The 26392-nt window shown below is 37.9% G+C and overlaps 2 protein-coding genes across 3 annotated transcripts in view; one reads left to right on the top strand and one right to left on the bottom strand.

Annotated features, from left to right (window-relative positions):
• Positions 1-7384, top strand: part of mino (glycerol-3-phosphate acyltransferase mino) — a 68140-nt gene extending 60756 nt beyond the window's left edge. For both annotated transcript variants that reach the window (XM_076130510.1, XM_076130509.1), the window contains 6 exons: positions 273-457; positions 927-1074; positions 1510-1712; positions 2281-2414; positions 3012-3157; positions 3919-7384. In XM_076130510.1, the coding sequence (XP_075986625.1) occupies positions 273-457; positions 927-1074; positions 1510-1712; positions 2281-2414; positions 3012-3157; positions 3919-4109 (1007 nt within the window). In that variant the 3' untranslated portion in view covers positions 4110-7384. The remainder of the gene's footprint in view (positions 1-272; positions 458-926; positions 1075-1509; positions 1713-2280; positions 2415-3011; positions 3158-3918) is intronic.
• A 174-nt stretch (positions 7385-7558) lies between these two features.
• Positions 7559-25698, bottom strand: LOC142983520 (zinc metalloproteinase-disintegrin-like VLAIP-B). The gene is made up of 17 exons (XM_076130446.1): positions 25617-25698; positions 23007-23098; positions 20282-20376; positions 19692-19847; positions 18863-18995; positions 18169-18296; positions 17482-17667; positions 16402-16571; positions 15486-15785; positions 13056-13233; positions 12497-12640; positions 12041-12153; positions 11092-11255; positions 10588-10682; positions 10106-10220; positions 9646-9744; positions 7559-9196 (listed from the first exon to the last, which is right to left on the bottom strand). The coding sequence occupies exons 2-17, from the start codon at positions 23089-23091 to the stop codon at positions 8481-8483; spliced, it is 2877 nt and encodes a 958-aa protein (XP_075986561.1). The 5' UTR covers positions 23092-23098; positions 25617-25698; the 3' UTR covers positions 7559-8480.
• Between the last annotated feature and the right edge of the window lie 694 nt (positions 25699-26392).

Below are 26392 nucleotides of genomic sequence, written 5' to 3'. Positions count from 1 at the left end.
TTCTCATCAATTTGAGTAGTGGTATCATAAAAGTATTGCTAACTACAGTATGTTTGAGGGACAAAAATTTTTTTTACTGATGACTGTAATGCGCGCTTGGTTGAAGAGCGGCAATTTTTATGTGCTTGGCACAATAGTCCAAATCTGTTAGTTTACGAATCTTTCAAGGCATAGATGTCTACAGTTTGTTTAAATTCATGGTCAATTTGTCAATACATCACACAATTGAAGTATTCAGTTACTATATAATGTTCTTTGTTATATATTTCCAGACGCAGCTCAAGCGACGGCACTGATGTGTACAAACGTAGTCTCGTACGTGCTGCTGACAGAAGCCCGGCGCGGCGCCAGCGTGACGGCACTCAGTAGCGCGGTGGCGGCGCGCCAGGCCGCGCTGCTGCGGGACGGACGCGACCTGGGCTACACCGGGGACGCGCTGCACGCCACCAGGCATGCCGTCAGTACCGCGCTATATCTTTATAATACTTGTGGACTTATGATATGTGATGATAGTATCCTCCTACCCGATACTCTGCTACGATGACTAGTTTCATTGAAATAGGCGATCGATGCAACACTTTGTTTTTAGTGCCCGAGTGTGTACACAATACTCTTTCTAGGCTACATATGGCTAGTTTCATTGAAATCGGCCAACGATGCAAAAGACTTTGTTTTTAGTGCCCGAGTATGTGCACAATACACGAATACACTTTTTATTCGATCACTCTCATAGCCCGGTAAAACTGATAACTGACACAATCAGTGAAAGGACGGATGCATGCACTTACGTGCTCTTCGAAGCACGGATGTATGCTATATACCGTAATTATACAGATGTCCATTCTTACAGTTTAACGAAGAATTTAAAATAATAAACAAAGTATGAATAAAACTTTATTCCATAAAATTGTTTTTATATATTCCAGTTGGACACGCTGGGCAAGGGCCTGGTCCGGCGCGAGGGGAGCGGGTCCCGCGGCATAGTGAAGGCCCAGTCGTCCATCGCCGCGTCGCTGGAGCTGTCGTACTACGCCAACACGCTCGTGGCGCACTACGCCGCGCCCGCCATCGTCGGTATGTACCACTTATACACTTTAATTTACAACAACAATAGTAATCAAAAACTAATTACGTTTTACAATGACTTATTTATTCAATAAGATACCGGAATAAAACATAAGTAGTACATTGTAAGATGTCATAACGTAAACAAATATAACCCAAAATTTTATTAAATTATATTCCTAAAACAGTGCCTTACTCCCATGGAAAAAGGCGTGATATGATATCACGCCTTGGCGAGGCGGATAACATCCATACATCTTGTCATACAAAACCGGTCGTTACGAGTACTGCGCACCTGAACTTTTACAACACTATGATATGGTTTTTGGTATCGTAGAGCGTTCCTACCAGCGTTTCTCTTTTCTTCCACACAGACAATTTTTTCTTCAATCCATATTAATTCTACAGTGTTAAATACATAAAATTGTTTCTTTATAATTACAGCGACTGCCCTAGAATCTCTGCTCACGTCATCCCAAGAGGCCGTGACGGAGGTGTCACAGGACCAGCTGGTGGAGTGCTCCCTGCAGCTGTGTGAGGTACTGAGCCACGAGTTCATCCTGTGCGCGCCGTGCCTGAGGATCGAGGAGAAGGTGCTCGACGCCATCGACTCGCTACTCGCCAGCGAAGTCATCTCCATTGTCAAGGTACTTAAATACTTACTTGTAGCATTATGTTTAGAAGTAAAATGATTTTCTTATTACATTTATTTACATCTGCCAACAAAATCTGTTGACATATTTCGTTTTACTATTTCATTTCAAACACAAACGAATTTTACAAATTCCTTTTCTTTTTAAATAAGTTTGTTTCTTATGCTCTTACTATCCATTTCCCATGCATACAAGATGCATAGGCAGAGTTGGATGAAAAACATCCACATGTCGCTATTTACAATGCTAGTTCCGTGTATACAGAGTACATTATTAACCTAGCTATTGCATTCAATTTTCATACAGAAATTGGGAATAATATTAGTAATGAACTTTCTAACCGTCATAAAGCCAGTTCTAAGCCCCACACTTATTCGGGGAGAACATTTTTTTCACTACATCTGAATAAGTACTGGGTAGCTTACCAAGAGAAATGGTAACACAGTTTTTCATACAGTTACTCTTACTTTATCTGTCGAATATGTACATGAAACTGGCCCGTAACATAATAATATGTATAATGAGTGTTGATGTGTTAATGAGTGATGTCGTGTTGTCCCAGCCTCCCCCCGGGCTGCGCGAGGAGGAGTGGTCGCGGCGCATGGCGCAGCGCCTGGACGAGCTGGACGACTCGCCCGCGCGCCCCGCCAGCCTCAAGTACACAGTGCACAGCACTCCCGCCGCGCTCGCCGAGAGGTAACATTTTTTATTTCATTCACTTATGTAGATGTCTTGTTAAACAACAAGAACTGAAGTAGGTCTTTTAGAATGCAAACTAATATAGACCCAGTGCAGAAGACTCTTGTATAATTCTTCTACCTATCGGGCAATAGGATAGTATTAGTTCTCACCGTCGCGACTGCTATTCTTTGTAAGCGAACCTAAAAATAATTCATTACGATGTAGTCCTTGTCGAAACTAAGCAAATATGTTGGAAACACGATGTACGGCATTTATCGAGGCGTTTCGAGAGCTGCCAATCAAATTTAAATGACGTTATGCGCCATTGTTTATTCACATAAAGATCTTTTTAAATAACCAATACTGTAGCTCGATTCTCTACCACTATCAACTACCGACAACCGGCTTACTATCGAGAAATTTTGTATGAGAAACTGATCAGCGCCTCTTACGGGCGTCGTAGGAACTATTTTGGGAGTACATTTTAAGTGTCAAAATTTCGATACTCGACAGTACCGACTGTACAGAATCGCGCTACTGATTGATCACTATTCTCTTGTAATAGAAGTAACTATTATTCTCGTTCATGACTTTAAAACCCGTGATATCCAGACGGCGGTTGCTGTTAACCGTGCGGCCGCTGCTGGAGGCGTACGCGGCCACCTGCCGTCACCTGCAGAACGCCACCATGAAGCAGTTCGTCAAACTCACGCTCGACTCACTCACGGATGACTTCACTCATAACAAGATGGTTTATGGTATGTCTTACATATTTATTTTATTTTTGTTAACACTGATTTTATCGCTCTTTGACAGTATTGTGTATAAATAATAATAATAATAATAATATGACAAATAACCCTGTTGCCCCCTTGTTGCATTTTGAGCGACTAGTTTGGGGGGCCCAGTTTGTGAGTTGGCGAGTCTCCGCCTGCCGCTTTTACGTGTTATTTACATTGTTATAGGCAGGCGCCATAGTTCCCGTAATTTCCTAGTTTCCCAGTCCATAAGCACCCCATCCCAATAGCCCAAGTAGTATATCCCGTTAGTTTTGCCATAGGTCCACTCAATCCGGTGATTGTCCTTGGGTGCATTTCATAGTGTGCACAGGGATAATCACCGGACTGTGACATCATACATTTTTGAAATATTAAAGTAGTCGAAAAGGGCCTCTACGTGTTGGCTTCGGCCCCACGCACGCCTTCCAAAAATCCGGGACTCCATAGTCCCGAGATGTGGTAAAGACTCACATTATAATATGACAAATAAAAATGATGTAGTTATATCACATGTTTGTAGGAATGCTCGATAATAACAATAAATTTGCTTTAATAATAGTGAGCTTTAATTCCAACAATACAATATAGCTTTAAAATGAAAAATAGTCTCTTTTTTCATTTAAAGTTAGCTGTTTGCTTTACAATATATGTACGAATAGCTTCAGATAGAAAAATGATCAGTAATAAACCATACACATATGAAATTACATAACAGACTTTAATCCAACAATCTTCAACAGGCGAAGCCGTATCAACAGACGCGATCCGCAACTGCTTGCGACTGCTGCGCCAGTGGGGGGTCATAGAGATGTACTCCGAGAACAAGGAGCGCAAGCTGAGGGTGAGCGCGCCCTACGATAGTGCCGCCACCCTGGACCACGTGTGCAACAACATATACAAGTTCAACATGGACTCGCCCTTACTCAAGTGACCGCGTGTGATATAGTGTTGTGTGTGAATGTGACTGTATATAGTTCGATTGGACACGGAATTTGTGTGATCGGTGTAACTTAGGGTAGTGAAGTGAGGATGTTTAGTTGTGTTTGTGTATGTGTCAAATTACGGCCTAAATCCTCCCTCGAGAGAAAACCTTTGCTCAGTGGGACAGTAAGACGTTAGTATAAAATTGATTCAGCTTAATGCGTGATAATCGCGCACAAGGTGGAAACCTCCTTTTTTGAAGTCAATTAAAAATAAAATAATGTTTCTCTGCTAGCAGCATCAGGCCTACAAAGATCACTACTAAGTTGTTGGACTTTAGTGTAATCCACAAGAATTATACTGGCTTAGTGGTTGCTGCCATGCCTGTACCACTGCGCGGGACATAGATTTGTTCCCACACATGAAACAGATATTTGTGTAATTCCATAATAGTAGTATTGGGTCTCATTGTAATTTATATCGTAACAATAATAGACTTGCTACTTGACAAATACACAAACACTTAACTGATTGAAATCTCACTATTAGATTGTCTTTGTATCTTGTTAGCAGTTGTGATGACTTTTATAAAACATTGTTACATTACAGTTTTGCTCTATTCAATGGTACGTAAATATAAATTTAAGTTAAAGCATGTATCATGAGGGTTGAAGATATATCTGGTATTTGCCAAGTTATTTATTGCCATACACATATTCGTTTCGGAGTCAATCGGCCTAGTTTAGTGGCAAAACCGAATATGTGTAGATGAACCCGCTTGGCATAAGCCGAACAAGTGAGTCGAGTCGGTTTTGTTGTTCGATAAATATTGCTGATACGTAAAAGTGTGTAGCAAACATGATTACCTACTATATTTTGTACAAAAGTATAATTTAACAATGTTTTATTTAAAGTAGTTATCCTGCTAACAAAATACAAAGACGTATGTTTATTTGCGCAATTCTGTCCAGTGACATGAACTCTCTCGGTGTCAAATTGTGATGTAGCATAAGCAGTTTGATTGTATGCCAGCTCGCACTTGGCCAGCGTGGTGGGCCGTAAACCTGTGACCATGGGACCAGTAGCTTGGAGATAGGACGATATAAGTGGTATAGCTATGCTCCTGGTTACCAATGGTACAGCAATGGGTTGATAGTAATTATCTCAAGCTAAGTTTAGACTACGATACTAGACACAATACATTCGGTGTATTCGCCGCGCGTGATGGCAGCTACTCCCAGCGGCCATGCTAGCTTGGGCCTTGGCACCTGTAACTAACTGAACAAAATGTTTCACTTGAAAATGTCATTATTAAGTATGGTATTTACTACTATTTACACATGTCAGTGTTTAGCATTTCTGCTATCTCGCGCGCTGCGATGGCTTTTGCAGCCTGAAGAATGCACCGAGTGTCTTTTATAACGTAATTTATTGGGACACGATTTACGTGTAAAATATAAATGTCAAGAAATGTACGTAAATGTATACCTAACACTTATGTCACAATACTTACAATGTCTGTCGTAGTGTAAACTTAGTAACAACCTGACCAAAGATATATGTTTGAACCTTGCCTTGGTTGGGCTCTACTCGAACAACACAACACTTCCTATTAGGTTTTTAATCTAAACGATTTATTTATATTTAACGGTAATTTAGCGATTTCTAATTGATTAAATAATGATACTACTTCTACTTCTAATGCAGGCAACTAACTTGGCAGCTATTGCAAGGATATAATAATTTATTAAACTTTTACAAGTCAGAGATTATTACTAATTTTACAGAATAATTCTTCCCCCATTCTTAGAAGAGACCCTTGCCCACAAAAATAAGTTACATGGGTACAAACGATCTTTATATTGCTGAATTAACGTTAAATAAAATAAATCTATAAGGAAGTACAACAGTCCGAGTGAAAACATTTCAATAATTTCTAATACTCGGGATTAGTTTAAGTTAAAAGTTGACGGGATTACAACCACGCACATTTAACTATTCATTTATACTTTACATTCTGTTTCACTTATATTTAACGGTCAGTTTCCCGACGTTTCGACCGAGTTACTATGTCCCATAAATATCTTGTGGCTAAGTAATAACAGCCGTGCGGATCGATCTCTCAGATTAAGCTACGCTTGCCGAGGTTGGTCTGTGAATGGGTAACCATTTTAATACAGACAGAGTTCCTTAGTGTTTCGGAAGGCACGTTAAATTGTGGGTCCCAGCTGTCATTTTCAAAGTAGGCAGTCGCTCTATGTAAAATACTGGTATTTAGCTGCATGACTGAAACTGGAAGCCGACTTCAACGTAGTTGGAAGATAGGCTATTTGTCCCGTAAATATAGTGAAACAGACATGTATTTAATACCATTTTTTTTAAATGGTTTATCAAAATGGACATGTGTTTTCTATGTAAATGTGATTTTTAGATCCTTATCTTTTTATAATTAAAAAGTTCTGCTCAAAGATTGGAGCCAAATAAAGCGTATAGTTAGTATTTGTACCATGGTTGCTGTGTGACCAGTATAATGAATATAACTCTGTGTTGCTAGATATAAAAAAAAAATTGAACGTCGCCATTTTGAATTTGATGATCAAAAAATTTTATGGTGTCTTTTTATCATATTTTGGTAGTAAGATTGACTGAATATTGCACTTCGAAAAGGGCTCATCATCATTAAGATATACGTAAAACATGTGCCTTTTTGGACGTAAAATATTTTTTTGTTAGATACTAGTCAATATGGCGACGATAAATAAAAATGTTTTTTTCAAAAGTTCGGTAATCAGGGTGGTACACTTCGTTATACTGGTCAATTAGTATTGATCTGTGATGACAGCTATTTAATGAGCTTTTTTTGTATATATTGTGTTTATAAATTATCGTATATTATTGAGTCTGTTTGTGATCTCACGATTACAAAAGCCAGTATGCATACCTGTGTTTAACTCGAGTTTATTCGCGAAAGACAATGTTATCGAGCAAGAAAACTCGATAATAATCGTGAATTATACTCGTTAAAATAATACATATCTACTTCAGTTCATATGCTTACTTAAAAAATTTGTAGTGAATAAATGTGTGCATACCAGGCCATTGAATTTCAGCATTTGTAAGAACTAAATAGTTTGGTGGCTGGCCATCCCAACTCCGCGCGGAGTTACCGTTATTCCTTTTTATACTTGTAAGTTAAGTTGACAAATAGCTATAGAATCTATTACTTTGTTACCCACATATTGTTGAAGGGACAAAGTCTAAGATTGATTAAACAATCTTACAATATTTTGTGTTTTATTTTGTTACTAGCTATTGCCTGCGACTTCGTCCGAGTGAAGTATTGTTGCATGCCTTTTCACGGTACACGTTTCTGCGTCATTTCCAAGCAAAACTAGATTACATTTTTATGAAACTTTATTTAAAAAACTGTAGGTAACTTACCGTCTAGTAATCATTAGTTCTAAAATACAAATACTATAAAATATAAATGCAAATACCCTGATGTTGTTAGACTAACATGAGAATGCTACACAGATTTGTAGCAATATTTCTCTTCTTTTTTAGTTTCATATTTGTTCTCTTCTTCTCATATTCTTCTTATATCTTATAAGGTAATGTAATGTTATCTTACAGGTAAAATTATGTTCTTAGAATCTCATTCTTTACAAAATATCTTTGAGTTTTCGAATAATCGTGACTAGACTTTTTGGAACATCATTTCTTATTTTAAAGACTTTGGTATTTTTTTTCGTAAAGATTTCAATTATTATATTTAATTTTTTGACTTATAAACAGTAAATTTATTAAAATATCCATGTAAATACCTCAAATAACTATATAAAAACTATTTAAAATAACAAGCCTAAAATGAGAAACAATACTAAGGGTCAGCGCAGACCGAGAGGAGCGCAGCGGAGAGGATTTTTTTAACGCACTTGAAAATCAACTTTAACATCATTAAAATAAAGTGCATAATTGCTTGAACCTGACAAAAAATGCTCGCGCGTCCTCGAGGACGCGCGAGCATCGTACGATAAATTTCAATGTTGTTACTGAGTTTAAAGAGAGAGAACGTCATTTTTATTCTTCTTCAGTCAAAAGAGCAATTATAATCATGGCCCAGTCTACCATCGTTGACGAATTTTCACGAAAACTGGCCTGTTTAATGAAGAATGGTAACCTAGAAAGTTTTCCTCGCGCAGGCTCGAGCAGTCGCGAGCATGCTCGAGCATCCGCGAGCCGTAAAGAAAATGCTCGAGACCGCGCGAGGATTATTCCGGTCTGTCTGCGCTGGGCCTAATACTAGCCAAAAAGATGGCCAATGCTTTCTTTTGTTTACTAATAGTACACTCAATGACCACTAGGTGGCGCTATTTACAATTTAGTGTTTTATATTCGGGGGAGCAATTGGTGCCGGTCGCTTTGGTAACACAATAGGAGGTCGAGGACCACCCGTTTGAACTTTACCATGTAAAGAAGAAGTTTGAGCTAAGTTATGCGAAGGCATATTTCTATTCACATTCTGACTGTTAGAAATCATCTTATTGGTTGTTGAAACCGAACCTTTGACTAGTTCCACATTAGGTTTTTGTTTCGTATCATTTAATTCACACTTCGCAACAAACTTACGTACCGGCTTATCAGGTATCACTTTTTTCCTATTATTCGGTAACAAATTTTCATAAATTTTCACAGTATTTTCCACATCAATATTGCTTTGAACCTGAGTTGTTTTAGTTTTAAAAGGTGTAACGGGGTGATTAAATACGTGTGTACTTATTATAGTGTCAGTTACAGTGCATGTTTTGACTGAAGGAGAATTTTTTACATGCGGTCGAGGTATCACAATGTTTACGAGAGGTTTATGTACCATTGTATCTACAATATCAACGTTGTTTAAAACTTCTTGAGAACTATCTTTGGCATCAGGTTTGGTGTGACTGTTATTACTGTTGAATCTTAGCAGTTTTCTTAAAGAGTCGGAACATTTCCGTAAAACGTCCGGCCTGTAGCGGTAGATGAGGAATAGTACCAATAGTATCAAAGGTACGATGCCCAGGAATATCACGTACATTGCTATCATGAATCTTTTTAAAGCTGAAAAGAAAATAAAATCTATTAGCTTGAGTCATAAAAAAAACCCATAAAATTATCAGAAAAGCTACGTAGGTATAATAATTAGTACAATGTCACGCAAACTTTGATCTATTATTGAGAACATTTCAACAAAAAATGTTAAACCGATTAACGGGAATTGAACCAGAGATGTTGTGTTGAGTGTTCGCAGACTACCACCTGGAGCACACACTAGATATAATATATGCTACAGTAAGTGGCGCTTTAAACCGATGTAAACTCTTGTAAACTGTGAAAAGTAGAGCCACAGTATTTTTCAATAATTGTATTTAAAACACCGACTTATATTATTGAAAACGGGTAATACGTTAAACGGGTTATGGTGTTGTAGGAATATGCAAATTTCTGGCTGCGTTTGCCATTTATATTTATGAACGAATACGCTATGAATATTGCCTGTTGATACTGACCGGCTGGTTGATCCGACGCCGGGCCGGAGTCCACTGATCCGCCGGCTCCCGGACCATCACACAACGGAGGTGCGAAGCCGAAATCACAGTGACAATGACCTGAAAGTTGTAGAAAATAATAATTATACCACTATATTCATGTACCTATGAAAAGATATACGAAATCTAATGATGTAAAGATGTTTGTAAGGTAGCAGAAGGCATTCTTTGGTCTGTGCGCACACCAATGAGAAAATGGCGTGACTTAATGTTGTAGTTAGCACTGAAATTAAAGACATATTCATTCTTTAAAAACTCTATATTCTGATTCCATTGAAAACATATTGGCATTGATTAAAAGTTGAATTTCAACTGATTCTCTGATTTTGTTCAGACACTTATTAAACGTTAAAAAGAGGTTTTGATAATTTGAAGTTGTTTAGCGACATTTGTGGTTGAATGTATTTAAATATTTTGTTACCTGCAGAATTACAGACTCCGTGTCTGGAACAGTTAGAGGGGCAGACCGCGGAAGGTTCTCGAGCTATCACGTCTCTCACTGCAGACACGTGGACGCATCTTTGATTACGACACATCTGAAAATGTGTTGTTACATTATAAAAATGATATATCGTCGCAGCTTTTCATGGGAGGTGGTAGCACGTCCAATAACAAAAAATATAAAATTGGTATAACAATAATTGTTATAAATGGTACAATTGGTATAAATATTATAGGGGCGCTGTCCTTTGTTTGTTACGTTTGGGCTATAATGTTTAAGAATTTATTATATAAATAATTATTTTTCTAACAATCCTGACGCTTACATTGCTTTCAGTATAAAAGATACTGGCATCTATTATTAAATCTAAAGTTTTGGTAAAAGTCGTTATTTCAAGCAAATTATACGCCAATGGAGCTGCTCAATGCACAAGTAAAAACGTAATTAAAAAATTATATTACCATTCCTTCGCCGCATATAGCACCATCCGGCACCAAACCTGGGTCCTTGACGTCCAGCCCCAAGTCAATATTTGCGCTAACACACTGATGTACATCTACAAAAGAAAACAACATTAATTACTATTGCATACGTAAACATATAAACACCTACTTGAAATATTTACTTATGTGTTAAGCTGCTTTGCTCGTAGTTTAGTATAATCCTTACTAATATTATAAATGCGAAAGTGACTCTGTCTGTCTGTCTGTTACTCAATCACGCCTAAACTACTGAACCAATTTTCATGAAATTTGGTATGGAGATATTTGATACCCGAGAAAGAACATAGGTTACCTTTTTCACTGGCGCATACGCCAGTGTATGCGACTGTCGCGCAGAGGTCTCGGGTTCGAATCCCGGATGGGAAAGAAAACATTAAGGAAATACCCGGTTTCAATGAAACTGGCCGCCATTTGCGAATATCGGCACGAATTTTTATAACGTCTAGCGTAACTTCTACTTACTGCCATCACTGGACATGATAGTGCCGCCAGTGTATGATCCCTTTCCGAACTTGAGTCGTTTGCCCTTGTCTGTTTCTAAGTGAGTGCAGTGCAGTCTGCCGCACAATGCGTCGCGTGGCTCGCACGGCCGGTAAACGTTCGTAACATCATCGTAGCTGTTACATCTGTAATCAAGAAACAACAACATTACTTATTATAAAACAAATCTATACTAATATTATAAAGCTGAAGAGTTTGTTTGTTTGTTTGTTTGAACGCGCTAATCTCAGAAACTACTGGTCCGATTTGAAAAACCGGAAGGATAGGCTATACATCATCATGCTACGACCAATAGGAGCAGAGTACCAGTAAAAAATGTAACAAAAACGGGGAAAAATTTACCCATTCTCTCTTATGTGACGCAAGCGAAGTTGCGCGGGTCAGCTAGTTTTAAATAGATTGTTAGATATCAATGTTGTGCATGTAAAATAATGCGAATGACAGAATACTGTTTTGCTAACTTGCTTGAATCAGGATTTATTCTGATATTTGAAACGTTTGGACCGATTAACTAAATCAAAATGTACGTAGTGTAACAAAATACACAAAGTTTGGACGCACGGGACTAATGATTTTGTCACATTTAATTTTAGTTTCCAACAAAGACAACTCCCGCACGAAGAATTGCTCATGTATCTTGTGCAAAATGAGGTGTGAATATGAGTCATCACAAGACTTGCCCAGAAAAAAAACAAATTGATCGTAAAAATAATCAAAAATCTTTTTCTTGTAATATACAATAGCTCCCAATAAAACTATGGTCTTATAATAGGATACGGGAATTAACGCACTTTACTTTGGAATAGCTAACGTTTCGGCGCAGGTTACTCTCGCCGTGGTCTCCTTCTTTTGGAAGTCGAGGTCTGAGGAAAGCTGCGATGTGTTGTGTGATAACACTGATAACACTTACTTTCCGTTATACTGGGAGTAGCAGACTTGGTTGCTGGTGGAAGCCGCCGTGCCCCACAGCAGCCGGCACTGTGACGTGTGTGAGCGACAAAAACCGTCCACGCAGTACGCTGCCTGTAACCAACAAGAACATCAATGGACATTATATGAGCGGATTTCCCCGAAAAAATATATGATTGAGTCTAAACTTAATGTAGTTATTCGACTCCCACCCAATTTGATCGAAAGCTCGAACTGTAAGTAACAATAGTGATTAAAAGTTCTTTGCGAATTGGAAATAATCATCACTTGTTCTAATGGTGAAGGAAATTGAAAAAACGAAATTAACCTGATCAGCCACTACTAACGTTTGCGGACGCCCCGATCATAGTGCTTTTAATTTAGTTTTTTTGTTGCGGTAGTAAAGAGGTTTTTTTTAATACTCTGACTAAGTTAAAATAAAAAAACAAAATGTTACCAATTCCATTTTCCCGCAGGGCGTGGTGTCCATCTTGTAGACATCGTCGGGGCAGAACTCGGAGTGTCCGGTGCAGTACTCGGGCAGGTCGCACTCGCGGCCCGCGCTGCGACACACCGTGCCCGCTGACTTCGGACGACACGTCTGACACAACACACACACTATACAATAACCCTCTTATTCATAAAAATATATGAAAGGCTAATAAAGAGTTTTGTTTCTTTCACTCCTTAGCGAAATGAAAAAGAGAAAACATATTTTAGTAGTGTTTTAACTAAAATATGTTTATAATGTGTTTATGAATGAGGGTATGTGTGTAAGAATATGAGTGACGTCCAGTGCTGGATTTAGATAACGGGCTGCCCATAGCAAAATACGCGATTGTATGTTTTTTTAGGGAATCATAACAATGATTTTGAAACAGTCTTATCTGAGAAGTGCTAGCAATTATTATTTTTGGTGCTGTTTATGCCGCCCAAGCAATTGCTTATCTGCTTGTAGGGTTATTCGGCACTAAGGAAGTCGCATATATATATACAGATTTCAACGAAAAACTCACGCTAAAGTCGCAGCAGGTGCCGGCGCCGCACGTGGCGTTAGCGCGCAGCATGCAGGTGGCGCGGTCGCAGCACGCGAGGCACGCGCCACGCGCGCTCGCGCCGCAGTCGCACTGCTCGCCCGCCTCCACGAACCCGTTGCCGCACGTCGGAGACTCGAACAGGCGCTTGGGCTTGTTCCTGCACAGAAAAAAATAAAATTGGGCTGCTGGTTTGGTTGAAGGGGTTAAAAGACCAACAGTTATAAAATAATATAACGATCGAAGATCGGTCGCGAATTATTTACTCAGTGACTGAGACGTACAATAGCCTGGCAAAACTTCGCTATTATTAAAATAATATATAATAAACTTCTAGATACCTAATATTAATTTTTAACTAAGTATTATAATTATTGCTCCCATAACATTACGTACTTAGTCTGATTAACCATCTTACCATTCAAAAATACAATCTTGTTTTCTTTGACGTGGCACTGGTAGCTCTTCTAACATATACAGGGTGTGGCGTAAATAATGGATAATCCTTTACCAGCGGATGGGCGACAACCCAACTGATCTAAATATCAAAATTTACCTCTGGGACAAGTATCATAGTTTTTGAGATTTTGGCCATTTTGTGTGTTTTTTAAAAAAGCGATTTACGCTCGTTCTTTTTGATGCTGTGATCACAATTTAAGGCTTTTTTTAAATCCGTTTTTTGCAAATAAATCCTGAATAAATGTGCTATTGAATCTACAATCTTGTTTTGTTATTACTACTTGTTTTTTATTTAAATTATGCATTCAAAGTTGAATTTTATAATCTTTCACAACTTTTGTGCAACTTTGAGCACTTGTGGTGAAAAAAAAATGTATGGTGGCTTTACTGCCCACGCCATAAATAATTTCTAAATTTTATTAGAATTCTAAATTGGTATAACATGCAGCATTAATACCGATTATTGTCAAAATATTACAAAGAACTTAAATTATTAACACTTTTGCCGGTCGACTATTTTTATTTTATCAGCGCGTTTAAGCTAAGTTTGCTTTCAAATATTCATGTTTATAGGGTTATTACACTATCAAAGATTATTTAGATGATAAAAAAGCTTAGAACTGTGCTGCTTCTACCAAGTCTATTTCAAAATAATGTATTACAATTTGATGAAAAATGTTTTTTTTGTCAACAGAGTAGTTTTCTTTAGATTTCTAATTATTTTTATTATTTGAATAGTATTTATGTTTTGTATTTCTTTTTTTTTTCAACACTGCACACAAGTGCTCAAAGTAGAACAAAAGTGTTGAAAAATTATAAAATTTAAATTTGAATGCATGGTTTAAATAAAAGACAAGTAGTAATAACAAAACAAGATATTAGGTTCAATAGCACATTAATTTAGGATTTAAATGCAAAAAAATTTGCCCATTATGTGTGTTTAAGAAAGCGATTTACGCTCGTACTTTTTGGTGCTGTGATCACAAATTAAGACTTTTTTTAAATCCGTGTTTTGCAATTAAATCCTGAATAGATGTGCTATTGAATATAGAACGCGCTTAGCGTGAAAAAAATAAATTAGTCGACCGGCAAAAGTGTTAATAATTTAAGTTCTTTGTAATATTTTGACAATAATCGGTATTAATGCTGCATGTTATACCAATTTAGAATTCTAATAAAATTTAGAAATTATTTATGGCGTGGGCAGTAAAGCCACCATACATTTTTTTTTCACCACAAGTGCTCAAAGTTGCACAAATTTTGTGAAAGATTATAAAATTCAACTTTGAATGCATAATTTAAATAAAAAACAAGTAGTAATAACAAAACAAGATTGTAGATTCAATAGCACATTTATTCAGGATTTATTTGCAAAAAACGGATTTAAAAAAAGCCTTAAATTGTGATCACAGCAGTAAAAAGAACGAGCTTAAATCGCTTTTTTAAAAAACATACAAAATGGCCAAAATCTCAAAAACTATGATACTTGTGCCAGAGGTAAATTTTGATATTTAGATCAGTTGGGTGGTCGCCCATCCGCTGGTAAAGGATTATCCATTATTTACGCCACACCCTGTATATCAGCTTAGCCTTTTTTCCAAGCTATGTTGGAGTCGGCTTCCAGTCTCACCGGATGCAGCTGAATACCAGTGGTTTACATGGAGCGACTGCCTATCTGACCTCCACAACCCAGTTACCTGGGATAACACGGTATCCTTCGGTAAGACTGGTTGTCAGACTTTCAAGCTTCTGACGACTGTCAAAGATCTTCGAAAATGACAGCCGGTACCCACAATTTAACGTGCCTTGTAACTTGTAACTCGATATGTATAAGATGGTCACCCATCCACAAATCAACCTCGGCAAGCGTTGCTTAACCTCAGAGATCGATCCGCGCGGCTGATGTTAACTAAGCCACGAGCTCTTCTAACATAATTTTTCTAAAATATTTACCTTAAGCAGTAATCTAGTCCACTTGTGAAAGACTCCGCTAGCGTGTCAAGACTGCAAGAAGACCATCGGCTAGGAGTGAACGATGTGCTAGTATCGCCCATAATGCACTGATTGGCGGGACACTTGCAGTGCGGCTCGTCGTGGTCCATGCCGAAGTTATGGCCCATCTCGTGAGCGATGGTCATGGCCAGAAGGCCAGTGACCTCCGTGTGGTTGCTCGCCACCCCGCCAGAGAGCGCGCTTGAGCACATCGCGTGTTTGTAAGCCTTACCCACGACGCCTAAATCGAAGCGCGTCATACTGAAATGTATTGATTTTTATTATTGTGAAATCTTTCTATCCATAATCGAGCAAATTTCACTTATATAAATGCGTTTTCGTCAGGTAAAACTTATTAATTTTGATCCAGTTGACATTAATGGTAGTAATTAGATGGTTGAGTAATTAATAGAGATCATAGAACTCTAAAAATTATCATAAGCTTAAATATTATGTAGCGCATCGGTCTTTGCCCGGCTATCTTCTTTAACAGAACCTTTTCATGTGGGATATGCTATGATACCTTGCTATGGATGCGCCCACACCACCCTTCAATCAGTACATCGCAGAGCTCAAGCTGCGCATGTTATAAACGCACTAGCTGACCCGCGCAACTGCGCTTGCGTCACATAAGAGAGAATGTGTCATAATTTTCCCCGTTTTTGTAACATTTTTTGCCGTTACTCTGCTCCTATTGGTCGTAGCGCAATAATATATATCCTATAGCCTTCCTCGATAAATGGGCTATCTAACACTGAAAGAATTTTTCAAATCGGATCAGTAGTTCTTGAGATTAGTGCGTTCAAACAAACAAACAAACAAACTCTTCAGCTTTATAATATTAGTAAGTATAGATTAGTATAGATATAATACTCACGTCAGTAAATGAGCATTGTCATTATGTATTTTCTTCAACAATGTGTTTTTTCTGTAGTCTGTGAACGATTTCAAAGTAGTGTCACTATTACTTTGCAATGGTATCTTGTCTCCTGAGGTCCACAGCTCCACGCCAACTAAACTGATGAAGATGTTTAATGGAGCGTAAACCTGAAAATGTAACAAGTCGTTGGATAAACGGCCATTGTTCTATTTCATATTATAATTGCGAAAGTTTAGTGTGTGTGTTTCACCGGAAAACTATCGAACACTGATTTTGATGAAGAGTAATAGCTTTTTTTATCCTGAAAAAACGCAAAAGATACTTTTTACCCCGGGAAATCTTTTCAAGTTATGAAACTCTCTCACCTTCAGGAAATGTTACACCCGCGCCACAATGTAACATCTTCATTAAGTCTTTATCTCTTTTATTCTTTTCCATTCTATAAACTGACTTTATCAGAAACAAGCTGGGCTATTGGGCATTCATTTTTTTTAAATAAATTTTCACCCTCTTTTAGTCCCTTAACGAATCATTTTTGTAAGCTAAAGTAACCTGGGGACTCAACGCTTAACGTTAAAAAGAAAAAAAAAAACATACGCTTAACCCCCCAGTCAAAATGAAAAAATAATTCAAAAACATGTCTAAGAACACTCGCACATAAGTAACCTTTAATACAAAAAAAACTAAATTGAAATCACTGCATCCGTTCGGAAGTTATGATGCCACAGACACACACATACAGACACGTCAATCTTATAACACCCCTCTTTTTGCGTCGGGGGTTAAAAATGAATCTATACTAATATAATAAAGCTGAAGAGTTTGTTTGTTTGTTTAGACGCGCTAATCTCAGGAACTACTGGTCCGTTTTGAAAAATTATTTCAGTGTTAGATAGCCTATTTATCGAGGAAGGCTATAGGCTATATAACATCACGCTACGGTCATTAGGAGCGGAGTAGCAACGAAAAATGTTACAAAAACGGGGAAAATTTTGACCCATTCTCTTAGGTGACGCAAGCGAAGTTGCGCGGGTCAGCTAGTATGAAATAAGTAAGAAATAAGTAGATTATCCTTACCGCGTAGATGAAATTAGTCAGAGTCTTCAACAGGTGGTGGACTTTTTGGCGAGGGCCATGTTTTCTGCACAACTCGTAGTCTGCCACCAGAACCAGTTCCACGTACCGAGAGTTACTGTTCTCTGTGTATGGACCGTGGAGCGATTGCTGTGGAGGACTCCCTTTCCAGCTTGCTTGCCTTTTGGACTGAAGACAAAAAAATATAATTAATTAACCCGCTTGACTTCCTAAGGACAAACGGTTCATAAGGACTTTTCAGAAATATTTATCGCTTTTTCTATCGGTGGAGCTAGTTCTTAAAGCTGTTCCTAAAGTGGACTTAGAGCCTTGCTTCTTCCTCATTACGGGAGGAGACTATTGCCTAATAGTGGGGCAGTTAAGGATATTTTAGCATTATATAAATAACAGATATGTGTCCGACTGCTGATCATGAGGTCTTGGATCTCATTCCCGGGTCGGTCTAAGTACAAGTATAAGTATTTTAATCATTCGAATGTTTCTCAATAGCCAATAGGTTGGTAACGTGCCCGGTAAATGACAAATGGCTCGCTCCCTATTACATGGCCCATTCACATCTCTGCCTGAACCTTGGGGTATAACAGGCGTAGTATAATGAATAATGAACGTAACTTCTCGTAGCCAAAGAATATGTGAAGTTCTTGACAAGGAGTGTCTTCTGGTACTTACTCTTTGAACGGTATTGTTGTGTAGTACATTGTGCAACGTAGATATGGCGGCGGCGTCATGACCGCAGCGATGCGACGCGGTCAGGTCTGCGTGCTCATACACGTAGTGAGGTGACGATATATCGCCTTCTACGAACGACAAACAATAATAATGTTAAAAGATGATGGATCATATCGGTGATGTGCGAAAGGTTAGGTAGTAGTCGTAACCCGCGATTTTGTATGACAAGATATATGCGAATGAAGCAAGGGAAGTTTGTAAGGATCATATCAAGTGGTGTTCTTTGGTCTTTGACTACCTAAAGGAATAAGGCGTGATTTTATGTAGGTAGGTATGTAAAAAAATGTGAGGGCATATAGAAAAACATGATTTTATTTAAAAATAAACTTGACCGCGTAAAAAGATATGTATGGTAAATGTGCACATCAACCAGGAATCTGTAATCTTTTAGTTTCCTAGTTCTCCTCCATTACCCATTTTTTCACCAAACTTTTATCCCATATTTCGTTTAATCCATCCCAAATAAGTTTTGTTTTTTAATAACCTCCTTAGGTTGATATAAAAAAAATCTTAGTCTATATCTATGTAATTCCGAATCTTCAACTGTCCACATGCGCAATTTCATAAAAGTCGACCCAGCAGTTCAAACGTTAAAACGTAAGTAACTATGGTCGTGACAAAGAGCTGTTCTCACCGTGTACTGGTTCAATGTATCTGACGCTGTCTCCATCAGCCAGGATGCCCTGCAGCCCGTGACACGTGGACACCGCTGCCCAGGACCTAGGTCTGCCGCGTAAGGTACCAACGTATTGACACAAGTCCAGCTCCTAGACACACAAACAAAAATAAATGATTTTTTATTTATGTTTATAAAGTTATTGATAAAGGTTTATTTTAGTTTTGCAAACTTTTATCATTTGTGTTGGTTTCATATGAAAAAATAATCGAAAGTAGTTCAAATTCCCACGTTCAATGTTACCCAAATGATTCAAAGTTACCCAGGTTGACTGTACAACAGTTCTTCTAATATCTGTGGCAAATAGAATTTACCACAGACATTAGATATAGCTTTACCTGTCTAGAATTCCACTCCCTTTGAGTGAAATCCTCTTTTAGTGCTCCTCTACAAAAATAATCTTCATACCAAATTTCTACTCTCTACGCCCAGTAGTTGCCGGCTGTGCGTTGCCCATCAGTCAGTTACTCAGTAACGGAATCATTTTATCTATAGATACTAATATTATAAAGCTGAAGAGTTAGTTTGTTTGAACGCGCTAATCTCAGGAACTACTGATGCGAATTGAAAAAATATTTTACTGTTGGATAGCCTATTTATTGAGGAAGGCTATAGGCTATATAACATCAGGCTAAGACCAACAGGAGCAGAGTAGGGGAAAATATGACCCATTCTCTCTTATGTGACGCAAGCGAAGCGGGTCATGTAATATATTGATTAATGATTGATTTGATCTCACGCTTCGATCTTCACAAGTGGAATAACTATAACGGCGGCTGAGGCTTACCTCTTTCTCAGGCTTATGGTGTACAGTCTCCCCGTTCTCCTCATATCTCAGCACATGGTGTTGAGGGATCAGGTCCTGGTTCAGTCGAAGGTCCAGGATATGCTCCTCGCCGTCTATCGGCAACTTTATCGTCAACTCTGAATGATGGACACCATCCTGTAAAGGTGGGAATAGAATTTTATACCTTTTTAAACTTTCGCGTCAGGAAAAACATGAAAAAAATGTTCGGTAAAATAGGGTATAACATAAAGTAAGACCAACCAGACGAGCGTGGCATATGAAGTATGTGTAGCTATACCTACCCTAGTATTAACCTAAAAGATGACACTAAAAGCACGTGGATAGAATTCCAATATTAAGCACAAAGTATTAGTGCAAAATACGACTCTGATTGAAATACGGCTGATCAGTTTAATTTGTAATAGTCGTTTTCTTTTTCATGTTTCAGTGTACGTTAAATGTCTTCGGCTGAGTTTGGCAACAGCCATCTTCAATGAAATAGAATGACAGGCCCTTTTCTCTTATAGATATATTATAATAGAACAATCTATTAGTTACGTTTTCTCTTTTGTCTAAGCCTTTACACTTACCGTATCTCTAGTGGTAGATATTTCTCTCTTAGTTCTCGCATGACGGACGACAGGCTGGACTATCCTATGTCTACTGAAATCTGACGCTGGCGGCCCTGGAAAATACACATCAGGTTAGGTTATGTCAAAAATTGCAGGACTGTTAGTTTTATAACAGAGAAAATTATACTTATGCTTATTTTCTACCTGTTGTTGACGTTAGTGGCGTATGTTAGACAAGAGTACTACCTTGTCCAGAAGAGGTGGATTCGCTGCGTTTTTTTCGCGCGTATTTGGGGCGAAAGTTTTATGTTCAAGGAGCGTGAGCTTCGCGCGTATTTTGAACTCGCACGAAGCTTGTGGACGAGATGTAAGTGCCCTTATAGTATCTCAGTAACGAACTCGTCCCTTCTGGACAAGGTGAAAAATGCACATAATGTTTTATGGGAGATTGCTGAGTAACGTTGACGTACGCGGCTGATTCTTCTATGTAAATGCCAACTGACGGTGACTGACGGCTATAATGATGTACGCTACCGATTCAACGTAGCGGTACGAGAAGTCTTATTAGCACTTTTAGGTTTGATGTTGCTGCCGATTACTATGTGTCGTATCGATACAAAAATCATTCGGACGAATGTCTTTGTATTGATTCACTCAAGTTTCAAACGTATCAAGCTTCTCTATCTAGTCTCGCGCAAGCTACTATGGCCATAAAAACTTCGCGCGCATTCCCTGACAGTCTGGAAAATTCCCGGCATACGATATTAGTACTTAGAAATTAAATTACTTGCAATTTATCCTTGTTGCACCTCCGGTCAACATTGGCACAACATTATAAAGGAAGGTATGTATATTTGGAGAGGGAAATTACGTTATAACAAGTTCCATTAATACCTCATATAATTAATTTTCCGCCTTAGTTTCAATCCCTTTCCTATTTTGGTCGTCTCATTTACCATTAACCTAATAACATTTGCAATAATTATATAGGTATGATTAAGAAACACGAATAATAATGTCCTTATAACATAATAATGTTCATATTCAGCTGTAGCGGCCATTTTCATTGAAAACAGACAACTGCGTAGGACTTTTTTTATAGTGGCCAAGTGAATGCACAATACGTAAGTACCTTCTCGATTCCCTCACTCTTATATACCAGTGGGATGGCTAAACCGACACGACCAGTGAGAGGTCAGGCGCAGAACCGAGGGTTTTACGTGCTCTCCGAAGCACTGGTCTACAACAATTTCCTAACTTCGGGCATTTATTAACAAAAATCTTAGAAAAGACTAAAACCAAAAAACTATATTAGGAATAAGTTTTAAACAATGTGTTTTCCGTTGAACCGTGTGTTAAAACCTACTTTGCCTGTTAGTAGGAACTGATAACACTGTATTTCATTTAGGTAGTTGTAAATGACTAATTAAACTCATGGCTTAAAAATTCCCAACTATTTCAGTATTGTGTTGTTGCCTAAATGTTTACGCCTTGTAGGTACAATAGCTGTTTTCCTGCGATTGTTTAACCATAACTCTTAAAACTTTTAAAGGTGCAGTTTACACCCTCAACAATATGATAATTATTTTTATTTTAAACTAGCTGAACCAGCGAACTACGTACCGCCTTACAGTCGATTCTTTATTATTATTTTTTAATGTTTGTGTCCGTCTTCTTCATATCGTAAGGTTAGTAGTCAACCTAGTGTCAAAGTTGTTCAAGCCGCCCGAAGGCCTTTGACGTCGCTTAGCGACTGCTGTCTTAAATTGACAAGAACTAGGACCGACTTTTTACGTGTCCTCCGAAGCACGGAGACGCCGAACTCAAATACCACTATGCGGTCACCCATCTCTGGAGTGACCGCGCCAAGGTTTGCTTAACCCACAGATCGTTTACCGACCTTTGAGCCCAACTGGCCATGGGCGCCTACAAAAATTAATTTTCCCTCCGTAAGAATAAGAATCATCCTCGTTTTGCAAGGAATATTATGAGAAATGAATTAGCAAAATCGGTTGAATTGCTCCCGTGATTTACGCTTAGCAACACATTTAGCGATTAATTTTTATTTTATAGATTATATTATTACAGACGGAAACCACATACTAAATACTAATGACACATTTGATCGCAACCAAAATACAACATTTATGACGTCATTACATCGGTTATTATAATTAATAATAATTTATCCGACCGATTTCGACCCTGGCGACCACTTCGACTCCTAATTGGTGTTGATGGGGTTGGCTTTTTTCGTATTTTTTGGTATATCAGCCAGGCTGATATACCAAAAAATACGAAAAAGGACCCGTTTATTGTATAGGGACCCCCTTGTTATATATATATTTTTATTTTTTCATTGTTATAGCGGCAACGGATTTACATAATTTGTAAAAAATCCAGTTTCCTAGCTATTAAAACCTGGTGGCTGACGGACAGACAGCGGAAGCTCAGTAATAAAGAGGCATTATCGCCAACAAACTGGTTCACAATTTGGCGATTTTTGTATGTATTTTATAATGTGATATATTATATAAATAAACGTATTAAAAAAAGAGTTTCGTTTGTACCCTTTGGGTACGGAGCCCTAAAAACAAACATTCGCTGTGCCGTGTACCGTGTACCCAGATAACTGAGTTGTGGAGCGCCGAAACGTCAAGCGAGCCAGGGTTAAAATGGCTGATCATCGTTAATTCCCGTAATCTTGTATCGAAAGAAAAATATTATTAGAAAAGGTACTTACTGAGTTCCTTTGCATCTGCCGGGCCCTTTGTCAATACAAGGAATGTGCACGACACCAACCATAAAATTGAATTATTGCCGAACATTTTTAATCTAAAACAAATAAACAAAATTAAATATAAATCACTACTGTAAACTCCAACCTATGTCCTTCACGTTATGTAAACTATCACTCTACCAAATTTCATTCAAATCGGTTCAGCCTTTTTACGTGAAGGATTAACAAACACACTATCTGGTTTGCGTTAATAGAGTAGAATTAATAAAGGATCCCAACAACAAATGTGTATTTAATTAGGAAAGCGATCAGAAACTTGACATTTTATAAAAGCTACTATCGTACTGAAAAATGACTCAAGTTTAGTTTGAATAGCAAAATAATACTTTGTTAGTTTTGTTACAAATAGTTTGTGTCTGCCTAATGTTTTAAATAAGGCTCTATTTATATTGAAGCTTACTGTTTACGTATAACTGTGGGCAAGATGGCGTCTAAAACATATTATAACTAACTATGTTAAAGAACAAAGTATAAAAGAATTTATCATAACTCTTTCTTTTAAAGACAGCTCCCGCACTAAGATCTACTCTTACGTCGCGGGGACTTTTACAAACATACAAACAACGGACACAAAGTACAACCAGACCCGAAACAACTTGTGGATCGCACAAATAATTGTTCCGTGTGGGAATCGAACCCACGTGAATCCCAACGTGATGTTAATTGTTCGCGATATTGCTCGTGTGGGATTCTTGATAAGCATGTATCGGTTTCCTGTTAAATTTGACCAAATTGCAAAAAAAAATTTCATCATTCGTTTAAATTAGATTTAGATATATTAAGTATCGTATTCCAGTAGTAATTAAAACCAGCCAGGGCTAACTTCATCAAAACATTTTCAGCCGCCCGACTTTCGCATTTAATATGACTATGGTACTTAATATTAAGTCGGGGAAAAAGTCTTTTCGCATTATAGTATGTATGAACTTGTAATAAAATCTCTTTGGCTTCAAGAATCACAAATGAGTACACGGTTCATTAGGTTTCTTTCAGTGAGCTCGTGAGGTACCAAAATATCGAGCCCTTTTGTGTAGTGTGTGCTTAGTTTGGAATGAAAAGACCGTGTGTGAGGTGTTCAATAATATTTATTTATTTAAAGTTTAATGTAGTTTAACAAGTGCTACTGTAAAACCAGCCTTGTACAAGAGATAACATGAGTTCGAACTACTAACTTGCTTCCGTTAGTCTTTCAAAGAATTGCCACATTTATGTGTCATAATATAACTATTGCGGTCTCACTTTAACGCAGTGTCCTTTTTGCTCTTTTGACTTTTGAGCGATTTAAAAATAGTGTGTATCTTGTGCAAGTAAGAAAATCTATAGTTCCTGCTAAGATTATTTAAGCGTAAGTTTGTAAGTATGGATTGATGTTCGTTGCTCTTTTGAATGACCGATTTTCATCAAATTCGTACTTCTATTCAAATTCTATAACCTGGATTGACACATAGTATTCTCATCCCGGAAAATCTTTTCTTGCAGACGAAGTCGCGGGTAGAACCTTGTCCTCTATGCTACTGAATATTATAAATTGCGTAGGTTTGAATGAATGCTTGTTAATCAGTTACGCGAAAACGAATTAACGGATTTGGATGAAATTTGGTACACAGATAGTTTACACTGAAGTGAAGTAACACATATAGCACTTTTTACACCGGGAAATCTTTCCGAACTAGCTAGTTACAAACTTATTTATCATCAACCTGGTGTCAAAGTTGTTCGAGCCGTTGACAACAACCAGGATCGATTTTTTACGTGCCCTCCGATGCACGGAGACGCCCAGTTCAAATACCACTATGCGGTCACCAATCTATGGAATGACCGCGCCAAGGTTTGCTTAGCCCACAGATCGTTTACCGACCGGTGAAAATGGCGTAAATGGCGTGATTTTATGTGTATGTATAATTGTACAGTCGTCTAAGTTACCTCATTTAAACAGGATACGACATAATTATACATAAGTATATTTATATAAATAAAAATGAATCACCGAAATTAATGTACCTACGCGCATAATTTTTGAACAAATAAACTAAATTGTATATCCTTTAATATGTTTGTACCTATATGGGATTTTTAAGGGATCGATGGGATCTAAATCCCCACGGAAATGGTATTAGCGGGACAAAATTGCACTTTTCCCGAACTTAGTGCGGCCAGTCCGCTAGTTTATTATGCAATACGGGAATTAACGCGAAAATTCATTTTACCTTAGAATGCCTAACGTTTCGACGCAGATTACTATAAGGCATTGCTAGGTAAAATGCGTGTTCGCGTTAATTTGTGTATCCTATTTTATTACACAATAATGTAATACTTATTGATATACTAGCAGGTTGTTCCGACTTCGTCCAGAATTCCGGATATAGTACTATTTAAATTTTATCCCGACGGATCCATCCTTGTGGGAATTTTGATCCCATCGATCCCATACAAACCTTGTCCCGACAGTTAACGTGTTAAAATAATTATACAATTCAGTTTAGTTGACGGTTATGCGCGTACATTTCGGCGATTATTTTTTATCTTTATAGATAAAGTATTTTTTATACCAACCTTTATAATTTAAAAACAAAAGAATTCACTATAAATGTCAATCACTGTTCACTATAGGTTCAAAACGACTGCAATGTCTGAAATACCTCTCGATAATGAATAAAACACGGAAAATACACAAATACAATATTCTAATTAATTGTGGGTAAATAAATTATATGACGCAGTGTGTTTCAGGATTCCTTTTTCCTGTTAACGGATTTTAACAGCAATAAAACTTGTTTTATGCAACGCTTTCAAAGGTAGAATACCTATGGGGATTACGGCGTCCTGGCCAATATCGGCCTGAGCGTCTAGTTCCATTGAAACAGACCGAAAGGTAGCGCCCAAGTACATAATTTTAGGTCGGGGAAAAAGTATTTTCGCATTATAGTATGTATGAACTTGTAATAAAATCCTTGACTTCAAGAATCACAAATAAGTACACGGTTCATTAGGTTTCTTTCAGTGAGCGCGTGAGGTACCCAAATATCGAGCTTTTCTGTGTAGAGAAAAGATTTTATAACAAGTTCATACATAATGCGAAAAGACTTTTTCCCCGTCCTAATATGTGCACTTTACACAGGTACACTTTTTATCCCATCACTCTCAAAGCCCGGACGGGTCACTGACACGATCGAAAGGTCGGGCGCAGGACCGACAGCTTTATCTCCTCTCTGAGTCACGGAGGTCTACGACTTCAACTTGCTAACTTATGGCAATAATTAAGTATTTATTGACAAAACCAAGAAACTACTTTTTGGCCCGAGATTCGAATCCAAGTCCTCTGCGTTGCA

Source organism: Anticarsia gemmatalis, chromosome 24 (assembly GCF_050436995.1).
Source record: "Anticarsia gemmatalis isolate Benzon Research Colony breed Stoneville strain chromosome 24, ilAntGemm2 primary, whole genome shotgun sequence".
In the NCBI taxonomy this organism is placed as follows: Eukaryota; Metazoa; Arthropoda; class Insecta; order Lepidoptera; family Erebidae; genus Anticarsia; species Anticarsia gemmatalis.
This window is presented reverse-complemented; position numbering and strand designations above follow the sequence as displayed.

Excerpts from the sequence above, each read along its gene's own strand:
- LOC142983520 (XM_076130446.1), bottom strand. The coding sequence starts at position 23,091 with ATGTTCGGCAATAATTCAATTTTATGGTTGGTGTCGTGCACATTCCTT. Across the intron at positions 17,668-18,168 it reads ACAACAATACCGTTCAAAGA|TCCAAAAGGCAAGCAAGCTG; the intron begins GTAAGTACCAGA and ends TTTTGTCTTCAG. Across the intron at positions 11,256-12,040 it reads TACTCCCAGTATAACGGAAA|ATGTAACAGCTACGATGATG; the intron begins GTAAGTGTTATC and ends TCTTGATTACAG.